Source organism: Chiloscyllium plagiosum, chromosome 4 (assembly GCF_004010195.1).
Source record: "Chiloscyllium plagiosum isolate BGI_BamShark_2017 chromosome 4, ASM401019v2, whole genome shotgun sequence".
NCBI classification, from domain to species: Eukaryota; Metazoa; Chordata; class Chondrichthyes; order Orectolobiformes; family Hemiscylliidae; genus Chiloscyllium; species Chiloscyllium plagiosum.
The window spans coordinates 84,379,428-84,406,396 of NC_057713.1; the positions used below are offsets into that span (position 1 = coordinate 84,379,428).

Here is a 26,969-nt window from a genome sequence, read left to right on the forward strand (position 1 = left end):
AAGGCTTCTCTTACATTAGAGCAAGCATCAATCCATACAGTGTGAGAAAAGTAGAAAAGCAAAGGGAAACAAACTCCTCCTTCATCCTTGCATCATCAAATTGAAACATGTCAAACTCTCAATTTTGCACTGTTTCCTTAGCTGCACTCATTTACCAGACACTTCAGAATTTTGAATATCGCTACCAAATTTCCTTTCAACCTTTGGTTTTCGGAACAGAACAACTCTTTAATTCTCCAAACTTTTCTTGTAACTGAAGTTGCTGATTTCTGGGACCATTGTTTTAAATGTTTTCTACATTGTGTCTAATGACCTCACATCCGTTCTAAATTGTGGTGCTCAAAACAGGATGTACAAATCGATCGGAGGCCAAACAAGTATTTAATATAGTCCTAAAGATATACGGCACAGAAACAGACCCTTCGGTCCAACTCGCCCATGCCGACCAGATATCCCAACCCAATCTAATCCCATCTGCCAGCATCTGGCCCACATTCCTGCAAACCCTTCCTATTCATATACCCATCCAAATGCCTTTTAAGTGTTGCAATTGTACTAGCCTCCACCACTTCCTCTGGTAGCTCATTCCATACACATACCACCCTCTGTGTGAAAAGGTTGCCCCTTAGGTCTCTTTTATACCTTTCTCCTCTCACCCTAAACCTATGCCCTTTAGTTCTGGACTCTCCCATCCCAAGGAAAAGACTTTGTCTATTTGTCCTATCCATGCCCCTCATGATTTTATAAACCTCTATAAGGTCACCCCTCAGTCTCCGACACTCCAGGGAAAACAGCCCTAGCCTATTCAACCTCTCCCTATAGCTCAAATCCTTCAACCCTGACAACATCCTTGTAAATCTTTTCTGAACCCTTTCAAGTTTCACATCTTTCCAATCGGAAAGAGACCAGAATTGCATGCAATATTCCAACAGTGGCCTAACCAAAGTCCTTTGCAGCCGCAACATGACCTCCCAACTCCTGTACTCAATACTCTGACCAAGAAAGGAAAGCATACCAAATGCCTTCTTCACTACTCTATCTACCTGCGACTGCACTTTCAAGGAGCTATGAATCTACACTCCAAGGTCTCTTTGTTCAGCAACACTCCCTAGGACCTTACCATTAAGTGTATAAGTCATTGCTATGATTTGCTTTCCCAAAATGCCGCACTTCATATTTATCTAATTTCCACTTTCACCCTGTGCCCCTATCAATAACACCTTAGGATATTTTATCCTTTATTGTCTGTTTTCAACCTGTATTGCCACCTTTTATGATTTCTGCTCCTGCCTCTTTTGGTTTGTACTCTTCATTTTATGTTGTGCCTGTACATTCTTGCTATCAAACTGAATCATTTCAGTTTTTGCATTAAATTTTATCTGCTAGTTGTCCACCCAATCCAGCAACCAGTCTACATCTTTTTGAACTCCGATGCTGTCTTCCTCATGGTTCACAATACTTATAGGTTTTATATTGCCCCAAGATTTTGAAAATGTGCCCTCTGCACCCAATGTGCCCTGTGCTTTTTAAGTCGACTTTTTTCCTCCAAGCATTCCTGCGATTTTAAAATGTGAACCTAATATTAAAACTTAGACTGTTCAACAATGGAGTGTTACATTTTATGAGGTTCCATCTGTGGAGTTTTCCATAGGGGTCATCTAGTGTGAATATATTCCTACGTGTTCTGCCTGCGCCCTACAATGAACATGCATGAATTATTAAGGCTGTTAAAGATTTAAAGAATGATTTTTTGTCACTAAAACAGTCTGGTCTCAAAAGAAAATACTTTGGGTACTGGAAATCTGAAATAAAAGCAGATAATGCTAGAATAACTGAGGAAGTCGAGTAGTATTTCAGGTGTGAGGAAGGGTCTCGAGTCGATGGCTTTCGTCAGACCTCAATGTGGTCCCCCAGTTCACTGCGATTTCCACCCGCTCTCTCCCGGTCAATTGGGTTGCAGTTGGAATGCAGCAGGCACGCCTTGAGTGACTTGGAGACAATAGCATAAAGCAAGAAACACTTACAAAGAGATATGAGAAAATGCACTTAAGACCAGTTTCACAAAACACAAAACCTTGCGGCACACCAAAAAGCAAGGCGTCCAAAATACAACATCCCTGACCGTTCCTAGTTTTGCCCACATGACAGGCAACCGCCAAGGTCGCGCGTCAAAAATGGAATGGGCGGAACTATCGTGGAAGGCACGAGCGGGGGGAGAAGGCAGGAGCATGAGGGAAAGGGCGGGACCAATAAAGGTCGCGGGTGGGATTTCAGGGAGTGGGCGGGGTTCATCGTGAAGTGGGTGGTGGCTTTAGGGGGCATGTGAGACGCAGTCGGGCGAGTGGGCGGGGCCAGTGGGGTCATCGGGAAGGGGGCGGTGGCTTCAGGGGGCAGGTGGGACGCGGCCGGGCGAATGGGCGGGGCTAGCGGTGGAGAGGGAAGTTGACGAGGAGAGCGAGCAAGTGGGCGGGGCAAGAGAAAGGAGCGCGGGCGGGCGAATGCCAGTCTGCACGAGTCACCGGGACACGGGGTGCAGGGAAAAAAAACCTTCAACCGACCGAGGAGCGCGAGCCGGAGACGCAGGGTGCGCGTGCGCAGTCACCCAGCAGCTGTTGCTGCCGCCGCCCCGGAGTGTCTGTGAGGGCCACTAATTAACCTGCTCTCGTCTTGTTTCTCTCTCTCTCTCTCTCTCTCTGAATTCCCACCCCCACCCATCCTTCTCTTTCTTTATTTAAAAACCCTTTCCTCCATTCATTCGCAACATCACCACTTGGATCACCACCACTATCATCATCGTCGCCCTCGGCTTCTTCCTCCACTCCATCTCTTGCTTCTCGCCGTTGTGAAGAATGCCCGATCAAATCTCAGTGTCGGAGTTTATAGCCGAGACGACGGAGGATTACAACTCGCCAACCACGTCCAGCTTCACCACCAAACTGCTTAACTGCAGAAACACAGCGTCCTTGCTCGAAGAGGTAAGGCGCGAGAGAGGTAGGGAGAGAAGCAACAATAAACAGCCGGCAAAATGAAACCCCCCGGGGGAAGGAAGTGAGCGAGAGCGCTAGGAGGACGAAGGGTGTAGTATTAGAGAGGCAGCCATCCATCACCCTCACTGCCCGCCATTCCGCTCCCCCCTGTCTCAATGCACCAGTTATATTTTTATATCTTCTATTTAAGTCTGCGTATTTTTCTCCATTGCATAATGGAAGCGCTGGAGCAGTGGTCGGCCGGCCGCTGGATGGGGCAGTTGTTGCATCGTAGTCTCTCTCTGACAATGTTACTCAGTTTATTTATTTTATTTAAAAAACATCTTTTCAACAAATCCAGTCAGTCTGAGTTAAAACTGCTCTCCGTCACTTTTCTTCTTTCGCATCTCCAAAACCCCCTCCTTTTTTCGTTCTAAAAACAAATCCTTCAAATCACATTTCCACCGGCTTTTTTTTTCGTTTGCAAATTGCCGGTGCATTAAAAACCCAAAATCGCAAGTCTTGAGATAGAGAAGGAAGCTATTTGGCCTTTCGTTTCTGCGCCAGGTCGTTAAATGATCATTAACTCGTGCCAATCTCCTGCTTTCCCCCCATTATATTCACATTATTTTTTTGAATTAAAAATTCAATGATCTCTTGAGTGCTTCATTTGAGTAAGAACAATAAAGACGTGGTTTTATTCATTTGAGTAATGGGCGTAGAAACTTTAGAATAACGAGTACATTTTCTCATTGTGGATGTGTTTACGTGTGTCACCAATGATTTTATCATCATTTGCGTTTTTATATATATTTGGCTAACTTTCTAGGGCAGATTTAATACCACAGGCGTTGGTGTTGTAATATCTTGGCAAAGGTCGAGCGAGTTGTTTTTGATTAATCTGCTATTTGCGGTAGCGTCAATGTTTCCACTGTCCACTTAAATTCGCACGATTCGATGGATTTTCTGCCACGGTGAGGCATAAATCATGTAGTAATGTTAAAAATTACTTTTTTTTCATTTACTTTTTCGTCTTCTAATGCTGTTTATATTATTTAGCGAAGGTGGTATTCTAGCTGATAGCTGTGGTAACGTTTTCAAACAGTTGCGTTTCCCCTCGGTGTTTCCTCTATCTGACATCCTTTTTGAGAATTAGTATTGTTTCAGAGTTGAGGTGAAGCAAGGCCTTTACGCCGCACCTTTGATCAGTCATTTGAATTTATAAAATTAGCGAGGAAAATTTGCAAACGCATTTTCAAGAATGCACACTTTTTTTTTAATATTTTATAAATAGATTCGTCTTGTAAGACTTCCATCATTCCTCAATTTGAGCAGGATGTCAACTAGCCTATCAGGTTTTTGGGTTGTGCTTTTCCACTGGTGTTGAATGCACGCAATTAAGCGGGCATAGTTTGAATGCTTCTGATAATTATCTCTGGGAGAAAGCATCTTGCTTCTTATTTGGCAACTAACTAGGCTGTGATGACAACTACCAATGGTGAAGAGTGGGATTCCTTCATTCTAGAAGACACATTTAACATTTACTTAATGTGAAATATTTGTTAGATGTTGAACTGGAAACTTGAAATTTTACATTAAGCGCGATATAGTATTGTTTTAAGTAGGGAAGGGGTGGCTCGGACTAATAGGAACATAGAAAATATGAACAGGATGAGCCACCTGGTCCTTGAAGCTGCTCTCCCATTCAGTATGATCATGGTTGATCATTCTATGCTGTACCCTTTTCCTGCTTTCTTCCTAAACCCTTTACCTTTAGCCCTCAGAATACGTCTGTAGTCCTTTTGGAAACATTCAATGTTTTGACCTCAACACCTTTCTCATAGTCATAGGGATGTACAGCATGGAAGCAGACCCTTTGGTCCAACCTGTTCATCCCGACCAGATATCCTAATCTAATCTAGTCCCAGCAGTTGGCCTTTCCTATTCGTATACCCATCCAGATGCCTTTTAAATGTTGGAATTGTACCAGCCTCCACCACTTCCTCATTCCCTTCTGATTGGAGGGAGACCAGAATTGCATGCACTATTCCAAAATTGGCTGTACCAATATCCTGTACAGCTGCAACACGACCTTCCAACTCCTATACTCAATGCTCTGACCAGGAAAGGAAAACATACTAAACACTGCCTTCATTATCCTATCTACCTATGACTCCACATTCAAGGCACCATGAACCTGCACTTTGTTCAGCAACCCCCCCAGGAAATTTCCATTACGTTTATGGATCCCGCCCTGATTTGCCTTTCCAAAATTCAGCACCTTGCAAATATCTAAATTAAACTCCATCTACCACTCCTTTCTATAGCAGAGAATTCCACAGGATGAGCACACTCTGAGGCTCATGATGTTTCTCCAGATCTCCGTACTAAATGGCATATTCTGTATATTTAGACTGTGACCCCTGGTTCCTGACTGCCCCAGTTATCAAGAACATCCCTCCTGAGTTTACCTGTCTCTGAATGCTTCACATCCCATCATAGTAGTTGCTGGATGTAAATTAAACTCATAAATGGATCTGGAATTAAAAGTAATGGTAACCATGAAGCCATGCTATAAAAACCCATCTGGTTTACTAAATCTTTTTAGGGAAGAAAACCTGCTGTCCTTGATCAGGTCTCAATGTAACTCCATATCGACAACAACATGGTTGACTCTTAAATGCTCTCTGAAGTGGCCTTGCCACTCAGTTATAGCAAATTGGTACAATATCAAAAAGGAATGAAATCTTGGCATTGACGTAGGAGTGGAAACAAGAACATATCCTTTGATCCTGCAAAGTCCTCCTTTACGAACTGGAGTTATACCAAAATTGGGAGCGCTGTCCCACAAAATTGAACATTAGCCTAATACAGAGTCATCAAATGTTGTGGTTCTGCTCGCTGAGCTGGGAATTTGTGTTGCAGACGTTTCGTCCCCTGTCTAGGTGACATCCTCAGTGCTTGGGAGCCTCCTGTGAAGCCTCGCAGGAGGCTCCCAAGCACTGAGGATGTCACCTAGACAGGGGACGAAACGTCTGCAACACATTCCCAGCTCAGCGAGCAGAACAACAACAACGAGCACCCGAGCTACAAATCTTCTCTCAAACTTTGAAGAGTCATCAAATCTTAGAAACAGGTGTAGGCCGTTCGTGTTCTGTAAACTATGTATGGTAGCATCAGGAAACCATGATACAGTTGTAAAAGTTTCATCCATGATTGCCAGATATAGCTTTTAATGTATTGAGGCAGTAAATATTTGCTGAAGTTTGGGTAAATTTTTTTTTAGTGCGTCTAGTAAGAGTGCACTCGATAGTAGTTTGTGGTTAGACATTCACGATCCAATGAACCTTTCATGAAAAAAACTGGTAATTAAAAGCAGAAACTATAAAGGAAGTATGTGCTAGTGGTGCTTCATGAAGTGATATTCTAAGACACTCCTTAGATGTGAAATATTTCATTTGAAACTTTACAATGCTTTTTCAGTTGATGGTGCAGACTGTGTAGATCAATTTAAAAGTAATGAATTATGGTGTGTTGACTTAAAACCACAGAAAATACCTATTACAGAATATTGTTGTCCAGAATTGTTTAATATTTTAACAGTCTTAATGAGGATGTGAAACTTGTGTTGTTTATACTGATGCTACAAGAAGCACACACAAATGCACACTCAGATTTTGCTCATTGAAAGTCATGTGTGAGGAAATAAAATTAGATAAAAATCTGATGGTTTTTGTGTTGAATTAACAGCATGAAAGCATATTGGTACAAACCTGAATTTTTCCATACTGTAAGCAGTCATTTTAACTGGTGCACTAGTTGCAATCTTAAGACAAATCATATCACAATATTTTATTACTCAATTTTGGAGAGTTTTGCTTGCAGACGCACTGCAAATTGCTCGGAGCAAAACCTGTTTGTAAGAAGTGCTATGTTGTGGAAGAAACTGAAGCACTTAATGTGATACTTTCTTTACATTATGTCATACACCTGATATCTTGCACCAAATGAATGTATGTATACATCTGAATATAAACTGAATTTATCTACAGTGAAAACTGAAATTATGGTTGGATATATTAGATTTGACCTGATGCTAAGCCATGGGAGGATGAGGCAACCGTGGCTGGCAAGGGAAGTCGGACAGCATAAAAGCATACCACATGGTGAAGATTAGTAGGAAACATTTCAAAAATGATTGATAACTTGAAGCAGTAAAGAGGGCGAAGATGAAATATGAGTGAGCAAATAATGAGTTTGCAAATTTTTTAAGATGTCTAAAAGGCAAGAGTGGATAATGGGACCACTGGAAAACGAGGCTGGAGATGTAGTAACTGGGAAGAAAGAAATGGTTATGTTGCGTTTGTTTTCGTAATGGAAAACATGAGTAGCATGCCAGAACTTCAAGAGAATTAGGGTAGAAGTGGGTGTAGTGGCCATCACTAAGGAGAAGGTGTTGAGGAAACTGAAAGATCTAAAGTTGGCTTAAAGCAACTGGATTAGTTGGACTGCAGCCCAGAGTTCCGGAGGACGTAACTGAGGAGATTGTAGAGGCATTTTTGATCATCTATAGGAATCACTGGCAGTGAGGGTGTTCCAGAAGACTAGAGATAGCTAATCTAACCTCCATGTTAAAGAAGGAAGGAAGGGAGGCAGAAGACATAAAACATAGGCCAGTTGTCCTGACCTTGGTTGTTGGTAAAAATTTGAGTCCATTATTAAGGATGCGATTGCAGAGTATTTGGAAGAGCATGGCTGAATCAGCACTGCTTCAAGGGGAGGTCATGCCTTACGCATCTGTTACAATTCTTTGGGGAGGTAACGAGCAAGTTAGATGAGGGCCAGTGGATGTTATCTGTTTGGATTTTCAGAAGACAAAGTGCCACACAGGCTGTTAAATAAAATAAGAGCCCATAGTGGATAAAGGAATGATTTCAGTGCAGCAGTCAGTGACAGGTAGAGTTCCCTAGGGGTCTGTGTTGGGACCACAAATATTCATGTTATACATTAACAAACTGGACAAAGGAACTAAGGGCCTTGTTGTAAGTTTACAGATGATGCAAAGATAAGTGGAGGAACACCTTATGTTGAGGAGGCAGGGAAACTGCAGGGATTGGATAGACTAGGAGAGTGGGCAAAGAAGTGGCAGATGAAATATAGTTTGGGAAAGTGAGATTATGTACTGGTAGGAAGAATAGAGGCGTGGACTATTTTCAAAACAGTGAAAGGCTTCAGAAAACTGCAGCACAAAGGTGGTTGGCAGTCCTAGTTCAGGATTCTCTAGTTTTAGTTGACAGCCAGGAAAGGAAATAGAATGTTGGAATATAGAGTCATGAACATTGCTTTGGTCAGATCACATTTGGAATATGGTGTGTGGTTTTGGGCCCTGTAACAAAGGAGGGATGTGCTTATGTTGGAAATATTTCTGGATTAGTGGTACTGGAAGAGCACAGCAGTTCAGGCAGCATCCAAGGAGCAGCGAAATCGACGTTTCGGGCAAAAGCCCTTCATCAGGAATAAAAGCAGCTCCTTGGATGCTGCCTGAACTGCTGTGCTCTTCCAGCACCACTAATCCAGAATCTGGTTTCCAGCATCTGCAGTCATTGTTTTTACCACCCTGATGTTGGAAATAGTCCAGAGAAGGCTTACAAGGATAATCCTGGGGCTGATGGGCTTGTCAAATGAGAAGCAATTGATGACCCTTTGTACTCCATGGAGTTTAGAAGGGGGAGTGGGGGGAATCAAGTCTTGCAGAGGTGTAATAGATAAAAGCAGCCAGTCAGTCTGGAGGGTAGCACAAATATAGTAAAGTTAAGGTGAAAGGGATTGTAACAAGGTTGGAAGGCATTTATTTATTTTCAATCTCCAAGGGTATCGAATCTTCAGGTAAAAAGGGATGCGTGTAAATGAGGTGGTGTTGCAATATTAATAGTCAATTTCTGCAGTAAGGAGGGATATGATTTCACAAGTCTGGTTAGGAAGGTAAGAGCCCTTGGGATCCAGGGCAATGTGTCAATTTGGATTCAAAATTAGCTTCATGGCAGGAAGCAGAAGTTGATGGTCGAATGGTTTTTTGTGACTGGAAGTCTATGTGCAATGGCATACCATGGTTTGGTGTTGTCCTTTCGGAGATAGTAGCTCTGCAAGTTTTCAGATGACTCAAATTGCTGCGGTAAATAGCGAGGAAAGCCTTCAACTAAGGTTGATAGTCTGGTCAGATAGGCTGAACTGTGGCAAATAGAATTTAATTTTAAAAAGTGAGGTTAAGTATTTGGAAGGATTTAACAGTACAGATGAAGTGTATGTTGATTGGTAGTACCCTAGGAGATGCTGAGTTATTGGAGTGATTTGGTGTGCATGTCCATAGTTGTTGAAGACAGCAGGGCAGATAGATAAGGTATTAAAGCCAGATGGGGATATTGCCTTTGTATTCAATGCTTTGACTAAAAAGCCAGGAGGTTATGATGCCACTTTACATAATGTTAGTTATGCCATAGGTTGGATTACTATATGCTGGATTTGCTTGCCACCTTATAAGAAAGATGTGACTGTGATACGAGAGGGTGCAGAAGACATTCAAAAGCATGTTACTTGGGCTGGAGCAATTTAGCTATGAAGAATGACTGGATAGTGTGGGGTTATTTTCTGTTAGAGAGGAGGAAGCTGAGGAGAGACCTGATTGAGGTATCTGAAGTTTTGATTGGCATAATCAGAGGAGACTGGGAGAAATATCTCCTCTTAGAGGTGTCAATAGCCAGGGGTTACACTTCTAAAGGCAGGAGCTGGAGTTTTGGAGGGAATTTGAGGAAAACATTTTTCTTGAACTCTGTCTAAAAGGGTCATGGATGCAGGAACCTTCATGGTGTTTAGGAATTGTTTTGAGTGTTTGAAACCCCACAAGCATACAAGGGTACAGGTCAAGTGCTGGAAGATGGGATTAGTTGATGGATGTCTGACCAGTGTGGGCCAAAGGGTCTCTTTGTATTCTTAATCTCTCACCTCTCTGGATTAGGTTGGACTTCACCTTGGACTTATGGCTCAGTTAGAGATACCATCATTGTAAAGCCTCTTGAAGCTCAATTATGTTTATTGTCTAAACTGCTTGTTCAGAGATATTGTAACATATCTCTGGAGCAAGTTGGATGTGAACCCAGGCCTGCCCAGAGGTAGAGACACTGCCATTGCACCACAAAAGCACCTTAAGTTCATGATAATTCAAATGCCTCTGGAGTAGGTGAGACTTCAACTCGGGTCTTCTCACCAGGAGGTAGGGGCACTACATTGTGCCATAAAAGCCCTCTATGTTCAATAGTATTTTTTCAAATCAGCCTGTTCAGGGATGTTTGTCGTCCTTTGGAGCAGTTGGAACATGAACGCAGGCCTTCTGGTTCATTGGGAGGGTTACTACCACTCACCATCAGCCCTGGTCTTTTGGCCTAAAGGTAGGGGCACCACCACTGTGCTGCTCAGCCTCTTGAAGTTCGTTACAGATTTTTAAAAATCAACCTGTGCACTTGTTCAGACAGGTTGTGACACAACTCTGGAGTAGCTGGGTCTTGAAGCCAAAATTTTGGCCCACAGGCTGGGACATTACTACTGCACCACAAAAGCCCTGAAGCTCCATTATAAGCAATTGTTTATGGTGGTGATTATAAAAGTTGTGATCTGTGGTGGTTTTGAAAATAGAGGTGATTAACTATCCTTCAAAGTGAATCCTTTAGACTCCAGTGTTATGGTTAATGTCTCGCAATGTCCTGCAATGTTGTCGATACTTGTGGTTTAAACGTCATTGTCCTTAGTGATGTTTTTAAAAGCTGGAAATCAATGTTACGTCAATGACCCAATACTTCACTTTAGCAATTCTAGTTAATTGTTTTATCAGCAGTCTATTATTTAGACTAATTTAGTTATTTGGTACTATATAGATCATTTTGAAAATGTGTTTAACTGTTTGCATTCAAAGAGCTAGACACACTTTTCACAATATTGTTTGATTTGAAATTATTCACTTGTGCTGTCACATTGTGTGTTTTTTGAGCAAGTGTAAGATGTTGACTTCCTTTGGGCATAGAAACCAATTCTCTCACTTTTAAATATACATACGTGTGCCATTATTATTAAACTTAGGAGCATTGATATACAGAGGGATCATGGGGTGCAGAACCATAACTACCTGAAAGTGACAACAAAAGTGGATAAAGTAATAAAGAAGGCATATGGTATGCTTGCCTTCATCAGTCAGGGCATTGAATATTCAAGTTGGCAAATCATGTAGCAACTGTGTAAGACTTTATTAGGGCCACATTTGTGCAATTTTGGAGAGAGTGTACAAGAGTTTTGCCAGGATGTTGTCTGGATTGGTGTGTCTTAAGTGTGAGGACCAGATGGACAAACGTGGATTGTTTTCATTAGAGTTTTGGAGGCTAGGGGGCAAAGGCTTAAAGTGAGGGCAAATGTTTATGCACAGAAGGTGTTAAGTCCCTGAAATGTGATGAAAGGGAGTTGGTAGAAGCAAATACGATATTGTTTAAGAAACACTTAGATGCATGAATAGGCAGGGAATATAAAATAGGGACCATGAAGAGGCAGATGGGATTAGCTTTGAATGGTATCATGTTCACTGTAGAAATGGTGGGCTGAAAGCCTATTCTTGTGCTGTACTGTTATATTTTCTTTTGAAAATTACTACCTGTGCATCCACTATCTCTGTAGCTACTTTATTTAATATCAGAGGATGCATCTCATCAGGGCTGGAGGACTTGTAGATTTTTAACTGCATTAGTTTCTGAAAGTTTTTTTTCGAGTGATAGTTATTATTTATTTCCTCTCCTCATTTGCTTTGTGATTATTTGATATCTTTGGAATACTGTTAGTGTCTTTTACAGAGAAAGCTGATGCGGAGTATTTCTTCTTTGCGATTTTCTGGATCCTAGCTGTGAAAACTTTGGAAAACCAGTTAATGAAAACACATGCATGATATTCAGATCAGCAGCAGACTATTGGTCTGTGCAAAGGTACAATGGATTCTAGGATCCTGCATAGACATTTCCTAATCCCCCTATTTGGAGATGATATGACCTAGCTCTGGAACTGGGATCTTGAACCTGAGCCCCCAAGCACAGAAGCAGAGACACTACCCCACTGCACCATAACGACCCATGCTGCCTTTTTGAAATCATGGATTTTAATCCAACTCACCAACTTTGTTAACAGGGCATATTGCTGTAGTAGAATGTTAAGCATAAAATTAAGAGGCTATGTTTTTTTGAAAAATGCAACACTGTGAAATGGTTAGGAATTTAAGCAGAAGGTGCTAATGGTTTTTTTTTATCAAAGTCTCGTAATGATAATATCCTTAGCCCTGGTCAGTTTAGAAACAAACGTCCTAGCTTTACTTCCCATTTACTTTCAGTTTCAAAGCGTAGCGGGAGCTTTACTCTATCTAACCCTGTGCTGTACCTCAACAGGAAATGGTAGGGAACAGTGTCCATGAGCTTTACTTTTAAGTTCAAAAGTGTAGAAACAAAAGTCCTGGATGAGCAATTCCTTTAATGCAATTCAATGAACCAACAACTGCATATTTTATGATTTTTAACTAATTAATTATCTGTTTATTGAAATCAGCATTTAAATCAAAATGATCCTATTCTCCCACCCTGCTTCCCCATTCATTTCTGTACCAAATAGTCCATCAGTGCATTCTTATAACAGTCCAATTGGCAGCAATCAAACTTTAATTAATCCAATGAATGAATGATCACCATTGATTTTAATCAGGTTGGACTGATATAATTTAAATAGTTGGTTGGTCTCAGTAGAACGATGCAGTATTTTGAGGAAATTCATAAACTTTTCCCGCTACTTAAATTCATTACACCATAATGGCTGTTTGTTGTAAAACCGTGCAAGTCTTGAGGAAAATCTGGGCCAGTAAGTTGGTTGTTTGGAATTATGGATTCATTTGTAAAATAATTGACTAAATTTAAATTGTTCCTCACTAGTATTTTTCAGTTTCATTTTCGTGTTTCATCTGGTACTGCATATGTGTGTTTTTAATGTTCCACTGGCTGGCTTGATGTCTACAGTTAACACATATTTGGTAGGAACCATTACCAGTGCAGATCACATTTGATTGTAGATGACTGATGTTATTTTGCCCTTTTGATTTTTTGGTGATTGTCAAAGCTGCATTTAGATGAATTCAACATAAAATCAAGCATGCATCTGAGTTATTGCACATTTTAAAGATTATGAATTAGGAAAAATTGAGGTTACAATTGAGTATTTTTGGTTGTCAAAGTGTAAATTTTAAATGTTATCTTTCTCAAATTCTTGCTCTCTGAAAATCTGGTCTCAAAATAAGGCAATGCTGCTTCATGGAAAGAGATTTTGGTCTATAAGGCAGCATGTATTTTGCTTGTTCAACCCTCTTGCTATTCAATTTCAAGGTCATATCTGAATTTTTTTTTTTACAGTAAGCCAGCATGATTTTCTGCATCTTTTCAGTACTTGTACCTATTTGGACTAGTAGTTTTTTTTTTGATTCATAGTTGTACAACACAGAAAGGAACCCTTTGGCCTATTATGTCCATGCTGTTCGTCAAGCACCAACTCTTGTCCACTTTTTCAGAACATGCCTATTATGCTTTGGCACTTCAGTGTATTAATCGAAATACTACTTAAATATTTTATTCCTATCTCTTCGAACTGTAGGAAGGAATCCTGAGGGACGAGATTTACATAGACATAGAGGTGTACAGCACCCTTCGGTCCAACTTGTCCATGATGACCAGATATCCCAACTCCATCTAATCCCACCTGCCAGCACCCGGCCCATATCCCTCCAAACCCTTCCTATTCATATACCCACCCAGATGCCTTTTTATTGCTGTAATTGTACTAGCCTCTACCATTTCCTCTGGCAGCCCATTCCATACACGTATCATCTTCTGTGTGAAAAAGTTGTCCTTAGGTCTGTTTTATATCTTTCCCCTCTCACCCTAAACCTATGCCCTCTAGTTCTGGACTCCCCCACCCCAGAGAAAAGACTTTGTCTATTTATCCTATCCATGCCCCTCATAATTTTATGTATTTGGAAAAGCAAGGATGGATTAGGGATAGTCAGCATGGCTTTGCGCATGGGAAATCATGTCTCTCAAATTTGACTGAGTTTTTGAAGAAGTAACAAAGAGGATTGAGGGCAGAGTAGTGGACATGATCTATGTGGACTTCAGTAAAGTGTTCCACAAGGTTCCCCATGGGAGACTGGTTTGTAAAGTTAGATCTAATGGAATACAGGGAGAGGTAATCCAAGATGGAGGATGGGAAACATTTCTGGCTGTAAGAGTTGCTCCTTTTTTGTTTGAGGTATTTTAGGTGTTGGAGGTGATTTCCTCGGATTCCAGGAGCGGCAATTACTGTTTCATATGCTTTGCATTGTTTTGGAACTTTGGGGAAAAAAAAGTCAAAACAACAGTTTAAAAGGGAGAAGAGCAGACAAAAGAAGCACATGGCGAGAACAGTACAGGAGAGAGAGAGAACCTGCACAGTTACCGCCTTTGTTTGAATTAGTGTATCGCTGGACATCGGAATGCATCTGGGAAAATTAACAAACAGTGAAATTAACAACTAACCTTCGAGAAACTGTTGGGTGAAGTTCACAGCACAGAATCAGATAAGTTAATTGTTGTTTTAAGTCTGTCCAAGAGAGAGACTGCAGTAGTGAGTATAGTGGATTCTTTCTTAATTATATGTTTTTGGAGATAAGTCTCTTGATTAAACTTAAAATATAAGCCATAGCTATAAATTTAACCTGGGGCAGTGCTTGTAGAGTTCTAAGACAGTGTTATTTTCTGGGTCTGTAGATTGTAAAGGAGCAAAAATGGCCGTTGCAGTGATATGTACTTCTTGTCAGATGTGGGAGTTTAAAGAGTTTAAGGGTTACTGCGGATTATATCTGCAATAAATACTGTTGGATACGAATCTTATCAGATCAAGTGGATCAGTTGGAGAGACAGAAGCGATGAGGAATTTGCAACAGTATGTGATGGATGGCAGTTAGAGGAAGAGGGGAAAATCTCAGATACAGTTACATAGATGGGTTAACTCCAGGGAGGGTAAGAGAGGTAGGCAGCTAGTGCAGGAGTCTTTTGTGGATATACCTATTTCAAACATGTGCTGTTTTGGAAAATGTAGGAGGTGATGGATTCTCAGGGGAACATGGCATGAACAGCCAAGTTTCTGGTATTGAGGCTGGCTCTAATGCAATGAGGGGTACGTCGGCTCCCATGAGATCAATTGTGTTAGGGGATTCTGTAGTCCAAGGTACAGACAGATGTTTCTGTGGCCAGCAGAGAAAAAGCAGAATGGTGTGTTGTTTCCCTGGTGCCAGGGTCAAGGGTGTCTCAGAGGGTGCTGAATGTTCTCATGGGGGAAGAGGGGCCAGCAGGAGGTCATTGTCCACATTGGAACCAACGACCATTGGAAGGGAAAAGGTTGAGACTCTGAAGGGAGATTACAGAGAGTTAGGCAGAAATTTTAAAAAGGAGGTCCTCAAGGGTAGTAATATCTGGATTACTCCCAGTGCTACGAGCTAGTGAGGGCAGGAATAGGAGGATAGAGCAGATGAATGCATGGCTGAGGAGCTGGTTTATGGGAGAAGGATTCACATTTTTGGATCATTGGAAGCTCTGTTTGGGTAAAAGTGACCTGTACAAGAAGAACGGATTGCACCTAAATAGCTGGGAACAGAAGTGAGTCAAATAGTCAGGGCAGGCAGGGACAAGGTAGGACTAATAAATTAAAATGCATTTATTTCAATACAAGGGGCCTAACAGGGAAGGCAGATGAACTCAGGGCATGGTTAGGAACATGGGACTGGGATATCATAGCAATTACAGAAATGTGGCTCAGGGATGGGCAGGACTGGCAGCTTAATGTTCCAGGATACAAATGCGACAGGAAGAGAAAGCGAGGCAAGAGAGGAGGGGGAGTGGCATTTTTGATAATGGATAGCATTACAGCTGTGCTGAGGGAGGATATTCTCAGAAATACATCCAGGGAAGTTATTTGAGTGGAACTGAGAAATAAGAACGGGATGATCACTTTATTGAGATTGTATTATAGACCCCCGAATAGTCAGAGGGAAATTGAGAAACAAACATGTAAGGAGATCTCAGCTATCTGTAAGAATAATAGGGTAGTTATGGTCGGGGATTTTAACTTTCCAAACATCGACTGGGACTGCCATAGTGTTAAAGGTTTCGATGGAGAGGAACTTGTTAAATGCGTACAAGACAATTTTCTGATTCAGTATGTGGACGTACCTACTAGAGAAGGTGCAAAACTTGATCTTCTCTTGGGAAATAAGGCAGGGCAGGTGACTGAGGTGTCAGTGGAGGAGCACTTTGGGGCCAGCGACCATAATTCTATTCGTTTTAAAATAGTGATGGAAAAGGATAGACCAGATCTAAAAGGTGAAATTCTAAATTGGAGAAAGGCCAATTTTGATGGTATTAGGCAAGAACTTTCGAGAGCTGTTTGGAGGCAGACTGGAAAATGGGAAGCCTTCAGAAATGAGATAACAAGAATCCAGAGAAAGTATATTCCTGTCAGGGTGAAAGGGAATGCTGGATGATTAAAGAAATTGATGGTTTGGTTAAGAAAAGGAAGGAAGCATATGTCAGGTATAGACGGGATAGATCGAGTGAATCCTTAGAGTATAAAGAAAGTAGGAGTATACTTAAGAGGCAAATCAGGAGGGTAAAACGGGGACATGAGATAGCTTTGACAGAATTAAGGAGAATCCAAAGGGTTTTTACAAATATATTAAGGACAAAAGGGTAACTAGGGAGAGAATAGGGCCCCTCAAAGATCAGCAAGGTGGGCTTTGTGTGGAGCCACAGAAAATGGGGGCGATACTAAATGAATATTTTGCATCCGTATTTACTGTGGAAAAGGATATGGAAGATGTAGACTGTAGGGAAATGGGTGGTGACATCTTGCAAAATGTCCAGATTACACAGGAGGAAGTGCTGGATGTCTTGAAACGATTAAAGGTGGATAAATCCCCAAGACCTGATCAGGTGTACCCGAGAACTCTGTGGGAAGCGAGAGAAGTGATTGCTGGGCCTTTTGCTAAGATATTTGTATCATCAAAGTCACAGGTGAGGTGCTGGAAGACTGGAGGTTGGCAAATGTGGTGCCACTGTTTAAGGGTGGTAAAGACAAGCGAGGGAACTATAGACTGGAGAGCCTGACCTCGGTGGAGGGCAAGTTGTTGGAGGGAATCCTGAGGGACAGGATGTACATGTATTTGGAAAGGCAAGGACTGATTAGGGATAGTCATGGCTTTGTGCGTGGGAAATCATGTCTCACAAACTTGATTGAGTTTTTGAAGTAACAAAGAAGATTGAGGGCAAAGCAGTAGATGTGATCTTTGTGGACTTCAGTACGGCGTTCGACAAGGTTCCCCATGGGAGACTTAGCAAGGTTAGATCTCATGGAGTACAGGGAGAACTAGCCATTTGGATACAGAACTGGCTCAAAGGTAGAAGAGAGAGGGTGGTGGTGCAGGGTTGTTTTTCAGACTGGAGGCCTGTGACCAGTGGAGTGGCGCAGGGATCTGTGTTGGGACCTCTACTTTTTGTCATTTACATAAATGATTTGGATGCGAGCATAAGAGGTACAGTTAGTGAGTTTGCAGATGTCAGCAAAATTGGAGGTGTCGTGTACAGCGAAGAGGGTTACCTCCGATTACAACAGGATCTGGACCAGATGGGCCCATGGGCTGAGAAGTGGCAGATGGAGTTTAATTCAGATAAATGCAAGGTGCTGCATTTTGGGAAAGCAAATCTTAGCAGGACGTATACACTTAATGGTAAGGTCGTAGGGAGTGTTGCTGAACAAAGAGACCTTGGAGTACAAGTTCATAGCTCCTTGAAAGTGGAATCATAGATAGGATAGTGAAGAAAGCGTTTGGTATGCTTTCCTTTATTGGTCAGAGTATTGAGTACAGGAGTTGGGAGGTCCTGTTGCGGCTGCACAGGACATTGGTTAGGCCACTGTTGGCATATTGCGTGCAATTCTGGTCTCCTTCCTATCAGAAAGATGTTGTGTAACTTGAAAGGGTTCAGCAAAGATTTACAAGGATGTTGCCAGGGTTGGAGGATCTAAGCTACAGGGAGAGGCTGAACAGGCTGGGGCTGCTTTCCCTGGAGCGTCTGAGGCTGATGGGTGACCTTATAGAGGTTTACAAAATTGAGAGGCATGGATAGGCTAAATAGGTAAAGTCTTTTCCCTGGGGTCGGGAAGTCCAGAACTAGAGGGCATAGGTTTAGGGTGAGAAGGGAAAGATATAAAAGAGACCTGAGGGGCAACGTTTTTACACATAAGGTGGTATGTGTATGGAATGAGCTGCCACAGGATGTGAAGGCTTGTACAATTGCAACATGTAAGAGGCATTTGGATGGGTATATGAATAGGAAGGGTTTGGAGGGATAATGGCCAGGTGCTGGCAGGTGGGACTAGATTGGGTTGGGATATCTGGTCGGCATGGACGGGTTGGACCGAAAGATCTGTTTTCATGCTGTACATCTCTATGACTCTGACTAATTAGCCATTTGGTGCAGAACTGGCTTGAAGGTAGAAGACAGAGGGTGGTGGTGGAGGGTTGCTTTTCAGATTGGAGGCCTGTGACTTGTGGTGTGCCACAAGGATTGTTGCTGGGTCCACTGCTTTTTGTTGTTTATATGAATGATTAGGATGTGAACATAGGAGGTACAGTTAGTAAGATGCAGAATTGGAGGTGTAGTGGACAGTGAGGAAGGTTACCTCCGACTACAACGGGGTCTTGACCAGATGGGCTAATGGGTTGAGGAGTGGCAGATGGAGTTTAATTCAGATAAATGTGAGGTGCTGCATTTTGGAAAAGCAAACCAGAGCAGAACTTGTGCACTTAATAGTAAGGTCCTAGGGATTGTTGCTAAACAAAGAGCCCTTGGAATGCAGGTTCATAGTTCCTTGGAAGTAGAGTTGCAGGTAGATAGGATAGTGAAGGCGGTGTTTGGTATGCTTTCCTTTATTGGTCAGAGCATTGAGTTCAGGAGTTGGGAGATCATGTTGCGGCTCTACGGGGTGGAGGGGGCAGTAGTAATGTGGCGTGCTGATCTCTACACTGCTGTACACATCAATTCGTCATGATGAAGGTCTCCAAGCCCTCTGTTTCTTCCCCTCACGCCGTCCCAACTAGTACCCTTCCATGGACACGCTCATCCGCCTGGCTGAACTGGTCCTCACCCTCAACTTCTCCTTCCAATCCTTCTCCTTCCAATCCTCCCACTTCCTCCAAACCAAAGGGGTAGCCATGGGCACCTGTATGGGGTCCAGCTATGCCTGCCTGTTTGTCCGATATGTGGAACAGTCAATCCTTCCGTAGTTACACCGGCACCACTGCTACATTGATGACTGTGTCAGCGTCGCCTCGTGCTCCCACGCGGGCATTGAACAATTCATCAACTTTACCATCACCTTCCACCCAGACCTTGAATTCACCTGGACCATCTTGGAAACCTCCCTCCCCTTCCTGGACCTCTCCATCATCTCTGGCAACTGACTAACCACAGACATGTACTACAAGCCCACCAACTCCCACAGCTACCTAGACTACACCACCTCCCACTTTACATCCTGTTAAAATGCCAGCCCTTTTTCCCAATTCCTCCACCGCATCTGTTCCCAGGATGACCAAATCCACTTCCAGGTCCCAGATAGCTGCCTCCTTCCTGGTTGACCATGCCTTCTAGCGCATCTCCTCCACTTCATACACCACCGCCCTTGAACCCCACCTCTCCCAACGCAGCAGGCACAGAACCCCTCTGATCCTCACCTTCCACTCCATCAACCTTCGCATACAATGAATCATCTGCCACTTGCACCACCACTGGAGATATATTTCCCTCCCCACCCCTATCAGCGTTCTGAAAAGATCATTCCCTCTGCGACTCCCTCGTCAGGTCCATATCCCACTCCTGGCACCGCAGGAAGTGTAAAACCTGCACCCATCCCACTCCCCTCCCCTCTGACCAAGGACCCAAGGGATCCATCCCCATCTGTCAGAAATTTATTTGCACCTCTACTGATGTCATCTACTGCATCCAGTGTGGTCTCTTCTGCATAGGGAGACAGGACGCTGCCTTGCAGATAGTTTCACACTCACAACTGGGACTTGATTGGGTTAGTATATCTGGTTAGCATGGGCGAGTTGGACTGAAGGGTCTTTTACTGTGCTGTACATCTCCATGACCTGATGTCAGTCACAAAATTGCAGATGTCCACTGCCCTCTGGGCGAAACAGATCTCTTTTACATCTGTTGCATGTGTCTCGTCCCTTACCTGAAACCAATGGTCCCTGGTTATTGATCTCTCTGCAAAGTAGAAAAGTTTATTCCTATCTCTGCCCCTCAATATTTTGTAGACTTCAATCAGGCACTCTACTTCCATCCTTCTTTGATAAGGGAAATTAGCCGAGCTTACCTAGTTTTCCTTCATAACTGAAATGCTCTGGGCTGGTGATCCTGATGAATTGTCTCTGCACCACTTTCAGTACAATCGCATTATTCCTTTGTTGCAGTGACCAGAACTGCAAAAATTCTCTGGCTATGGTCTAACTCAGTCTTGTACAGTTGCGTCAAAACCAACCTGCTCTTGTATTCAGTGCCTTGGCTAAGAAAAGTAAATATTCCATATGCTTGCTTAACCACCCTGCGCAGCTATCCTGCTGGCGTCTAGGGTTTGTGGGCATGCACACTAAGGTTCACCTCTACACGACAAAACCAAAGCTAAATGTGACTAGATAGTATCCAGATGAAAATACTAAAATATTTATGTGCATTCGTTGTGACTAACTCAGACCAATAGTCTAGGATATTTCCTTCTACCGAAGCCAATATATTGCAGGTTATTCCTTGGTATCGCGAGTAAGGGATGTAGAATATTTTTGTATCGAGATTGGAGGCTGAGGGGTGACCTTAGAGGTTTCCAAAATTGAGTATGGATAGGGTAAACAGACGACGAGTCTTTTCCCTGGGGTGGGGAAGTCCTGAACTAGAGGGCATAGGTTTAGGGTGATGGGGGAAAGATATAAAAGACACCTACGGGGCAACCTTTTCACACATAGGGTGGTACGGGTATGGAATGAGCTGCCAGAGAAAGTGGTGGAGGCTGGTACAATTGCAACATTTAAAAGGCATTTGGATGGGTATATGAGTAGGAAGGGTTTGGAGGCATATGGGCCAGGTGCTGGCAGGTGGGACTAGATTGGGTTGGGATATCTAGTCAGCATGGACAGGTTGGACCGAAGGATCTGTTTCCATGCTGTGCATCTCTATGACGTCCTCAGGTTCTCCCATGTGGTGGTAGTCCTCCCAAAATGCAACACCACCCCTTTTTTCTGCAATTCCATTTGCCACTTTTTTTGAAAAAAATCCTTTCTGACCAGCCTGTCTGTATAGTCCCATAGTCTAAGGCTATTTGCCACACCGCCAATCATCTTACCATCTGCAAACCTAGTGTTCGGAACTCCTACATTCCTGTCTTTATCATTGATAAACACAACATACAGCAAGGGACCTAGCACTGAACACAGGTCTGCAGCTTGTACAGGCTTCCAGTCACAAAACAAGCCTTCAATCATCACCCTCTGCCTCCTGTCACACTGCTAAATTTGGATTCAATTTGAAAAGCTTCCCTTGATCCCATGGACTGTTGCTTATGAGACTGCTCAGGAGGGTGACCTTGTCAGATGTAAACTGGAATGAACAGTTTACATAAGCATCATCCGCACACCTCATCACCTCTTTAAAAAATCAACCAAAACTGTCAGACATGATCTCCTTCTGACAATGCCATGCTGACTATTTTTGTCCCCCTCAACTGGAGATTGTGTACCTCATTCTTTTCCAAAGGTTTGTCAACCACTCATTTAGCTTGTAGTTCCTTGATTCATTCATACCACCCCATTCTAATAAGGTACCATATTAACTGTCCTTTGGCATTTCTCCTTGGTCCAGAGAAAATCTGAATATTCATGTCAGGGGTCGTGCAATCTCCTCTTCCCTCCCTCAACTGGGTCCAGGGGCTAATCCAATTTTAAGGCCACTAAACGGCTAATATCTTCTCCCTCTAATTGTAATTTGTGCAAGCGTATCATTGTCCTCTTGATGACCATACAGCATTCTTCACTCATGAATTCTGATTTCAAGTATTCATTTAAAACCTCACCTGTCTTCTGGTTCCTCACAGTTTGCTACTAATCCCCAATCAGCCTTACTGTTTCCATAATATACTTAAAATGCCTTTGATTTTTCTTTATTTTACCTGCCACTGTTTGTCAATGTTCCTTCTTCACTTACCAGTTCCATTTTTGAATGTAACCCCTGCACATTCCTGGGCTTCCAGTGTTTTGAGCCCTCTGTACCTCTCATTTTTTCTTCTATTTCCCTTCTGTAATCCTATAAATTTCTTGGCATCCAGATCTCGATTTGTTGGTCCCACTTGTCTTTCAAAGGAATGTGTTGGCTTTGCATTTCCACTCCTTTTGCTAATGTAGATTTTCCAGCACGTGGCTGCTCGTTGTCCACTTCGGTCAGATCCTGTTTTACCTCTCACATGGTAGAATATCATAACTTGAACTTCACAATCTTAAATTCTTTAGACTAAAATCAAATAGTAACAAAGCTTTCATTAAGACATTGTTTTGGTTGGAGTGAGTCTTAAAGATGCTTAATTTCATATCCACTTGTATACATTTTTTTTGTTGTGACGTGATAACATTCAGATTTATCTTTGTTCAACTGTTCACAAAATATACATTTGTTGTGGCATCTCCTCTCCGACTGAGACTTGCTGTTCTCTCTTTCTGGAGATTGTTTCTGCATGTTTGCTTCATAACTCTTGATTACCAGAGTAGAATAGTTAGAGAAGAAGGAATGATTATGTTGCTGGTAATCTCCTACTAGCCTTGAAAACACTTGTAATTCTTGATACTTTGTTGAGTAGTATCGTGTTCATCTAATTACGCTGGCGAATCTGCTGTCACTAGTCATTCCATGAATTGCATGCAGGCCTAGCTGCATTTTATTTGACAGCATTGATACTGAGAGTGAGAACATTGCAAACTGGAATTGGGATGTCATGTTGCAGCTTTACAGGAATTGATGAGGCCATTTGTAGAATACTTCATAATTTTGGTCACCCTGCTTTGGAAGGATGTTAAACTCAAGAGGGTGCAGAAGAGTTGCAAGATATTGTTGGAACTGGAGGTTGAATAACCTGGGGCTGTTTTTCCTGGAGGATTGGAGGCTGAGGGGTAATCCCATAGAGATTTATAAAATCATGTGGGGCATGGATAGGATAAATGGATAAGGTCTTTTTTCCAAAGATAGGTGATTCCATAGGTCTAAGGTGAGAGGGGGAAGATATGAAAAGGACCTGAGGAGTGATGTTTCATACAGGGTGGTGTGTGAATGATACCAACTGCCAGAGAAAGCAGTGAAGGCTGGTACAATTACAACCATTTTTAAAAGGCATCTGGATGGGAATATGAACAGGAAGGGTTTAGAGATATGAACTGAATGTTGGAAAATGAGACTGCCAGATTGGGATGTCAGGTTGGTGCAGACCAGTTGGACTGACAGGTCTGTTTTCATGCTGTATGATTCTGACTGTATATGACTCTATGCCATTATTCAGGACATTATTAAGTGGATAATTGAGGTCTTAATACAGATCTGTGTGGGCACCACTGGTCACTTCCTGAGAATCCGTTCTTACCTATTATCTCTGATTTCTGTCCTATCCACTCAGTCATTTTGCCAACCATGTCAGTATTCTGCCCTCGATTCTGTGGGCATCTGCTTTACTAAAGTCTCTAATGTGGGACTTTATGGATATCCAGAAGGTATTTGATATAGCCACATCTCAATTTAAAAAAAGAAAATTGAGGTTTGTTGAGCATGACCAACCTTTCATGAATCTATGCTGGCTGTCCCTGATTGAGTGAAATTTTCTTGTGTTCCAATACCTCAATATGTAAGGTTAAAAGGGAAACGTGAATATGGAAAGGAAAACAGGGCAGTGAATTTAGCTGGGAAGGAGGCAAAGAGAGCTGATCTGGAGATGGTAATCATTTTGAGGATGAAGAAATGCACTTGTCTTTCTTACTGTTATTAGATTAGATATCCTACAGTGTGCAAACTGGCTATTCGGTCCAACAAGTCCACACCGAACATCCGAAGAGCAACCCGCCCAGACCTTATATTTACCCCTGATTAGTGCACCTAACACTATGGACAAGTTAGCATGGCCGATTCACCTGGCCTGCACGTCTTTGGATTGTGGGAGGAAACCCATACAGACACAGGGAGAATGTGCAAACTCCGCACAGACGTCCGAGGCAGGAATTGAATCCATGTCCCTGGCGCTGAGGTAGCAGTGCTAACCACTGTGCCACCCTCACAGTGCTACCTCTGTTAATACTCTCAGGCATCACTATTTACTTTCCTGTGCTTCTACTTGGTGCACAATTTGACTTTTGAAATGTCATAACTAGTTCAGAAGTAGCTTTTTCTCTCACTTGATTTGCTTTATTAGCAACAGAAAAGCCTGAAAATAGCCAGCAGGTCAGGAAAAGTCTGTGGGGGCATTTTCATCAGAACTGTGCTAAAGATGTAACACGAGTTTAATCTGAACTGAAGCAGTAGGAAATGTCAACAGTCAAAATAGGGGATTCAGCTACTGCTGCAAAACCAGGAAGGATTTATAAAAGCCACTCTTCAGAGAAAGTACAAAAAATATGTCACAGCAAATCAACAATCTTTTAGTCACCATCTTCTAATTTTTTTTTGTTGAAAGGTGGTTTTGAACAAAGTAAAAGATCAAACTTAGACATTTCACATTGAAATACATCCATATGACTGCATTTTTTTTCTCTTTTTTAAAAGCTCCATTAAAGCTTTTGCTCGACAAATGTATCAAACAATTGAAGGGAGTTGTTGACCATACCTGGCATTCTGAACATGTGCAGATGGAATAATAATCTAGTGTCTATCAGTAGCATTCTTCCTGGACCCCTCATTTATTTTGTAACGGGTTTTGCTAGGTTTTTTTTTAAAGGTTGGACATTGTCTGGAATAATAGTCGTAATTGAGTTCCACAGCATGGAAACAGACCCTTTGCAACTTGTCCATGCTGACCAGATAACCTAAATGATTCTAGTTCCAGTTGCCAGCATTTGGCACATATTCCTCTCAACCTTTCCTATTCATATGCCCATCTGGATGCCTTTTAAATCTTATTATATCAGCCTCCTCCATTTCCACTTCCTCTGGTAGCTCATTGCATACACACACCATCCTCTGCATGAAAACATTGTCCCTTAGGTTCCATGTAAATCTTTCCACCCTCAAGCATATTCCCCTTAGTTTTGGACTCCCCCACTCCAGGGATGAGGCCTTGGCTATTTACATATTCATGCTCATGATTTTATCAACATCTATTCGGTCACCCCTCAGCCTCTGTTCCAGAGAAAATAGACCATCTATTCATCCTCTCCCTATAGCGCAAACCCTTGAACCCTGGCAACATCCTTGTAATCTTTTCTGAAGCTTTTCAAGTTTCACATTACCTTTGCTGTAGCAGGGACACCAGAAGTGCACGCAGTAATCCAAAAGTGGCCTAACTAATGTTCCATGCAGCTGCAACATGACCACTTACCTCCTATACTCATTGTTCTGACCAATAAAGACAAGTATACTAAACACCACTTTCACTATCCTATCTACCTGCGACTCCACTTTCAAGAAACTATAAACCTGCCACTCCAAGGTCTCTTTGTCAGCAGCATTCCCCAGGACATGACCATTAATTGTACAATTGATTTGCCTTTCAAAATGTAGTGCCTCGTATTTATCCAAATTAAACTACATCTGCCACTCCCCAGCCCAACTGATCAAGATCCCATTGTGCTCTGAGATAACCACCTTTGCTGTTCAGTACACCTCCAATTTTGTCATGTGCAAACTTACTACCTATACCTCCTGTGTTCACATCAAAATCACTTATATAAATGATGAAAAGTAGTGGACCCAGCACCGATGCTTGTGGCACTTCACTGGTCTCGGGTGTCCAGTCTGAAAAACAACCCTTCACCACCACCCTCTGTCTTCTACCTTTTGAGCCAGTTCTGTATCCAAATGGCTAGTTCTCCTTGTATTCCATGAGATCTAACCTTGCTAACCAGTTTCCCATGAGGAACCTTGTCACATGTCTTACTGAAGTCCATATAGATAATGTCCACTGCTTGACCTCCTGAATTGCCTTTCTACTTCAAAAAACTCAATCAAGTTAGTGAGACGTGACTTTTCCCCCACATACAGCCATGTTGACCATCCCTAATCAGTTCTTCCCTTTCCAAACACATGTAAATCCTGTCCCTTAGGATTACCATCCATATCAGGCTCACCAGTATATAGGTCCCTGCTTTTCCCTACACTTTTTTAAAATTTCTTACATAGTGACACCATGATAGCCAACTTTCAGTCTTCCACACCTCTGGCTATCAGTGATACAAAAATCTCAGCAAATGGTCCAGCAATCACTGCCTAGTTTCCCACAGAGTTCTTGGGTGCACCTAATCAACTCCTGGGGATTTATTCACCCCTGCACATTTTAAGATGCCCCGCACCACCACCACTGTGATATAGGCACTTTGCAAGATGTAGCTGTTTATTTTTCCCACATTCTTTCTTCGATATCTTTCTCTACAGTAAACATTGATGCCAAATTCCTGTTTAGTATCTCCCCTATCTCTTGAGGTTCCACGCATAGGTGGCCTTGCTGATCTTTTAGGGACCCTGCTCTCTCCCCAGTTACCCTTTGATCCTTAATGTATTTGCAGAATCCCTTTGGATTCTCCTTAACCCTGTTTGCCATGTCCCCTTTTTGCCC

The 26,969-nt window shown here is 42.4% G+C and overlaps 1 protein-coding gene across 1 annotated transcript in view; it reads left to right on the forward strand.

Annotated features, from left to right (window-relative positions):
* Positions 1-26,969, forward strand: part of LOC122549488 (arf-GAP with SH3 domain, ANK repeat and PH domain-containing protein 1-like) — a 363,467-nt gene that overhangs the window by 32,544 nt on the left and 303,954 nt on the right. Inside the window, exon 3 of the mRNA XM_043689348.1 lies at positions 2,849-2,975. Coding sequence (XP_043545283.1) covers positions 2,849-2,975 — 127 coding nt within the window. The remainder of the gene's footprint in view (positions 1-2,848; positions 2,976-26,969) is intronic.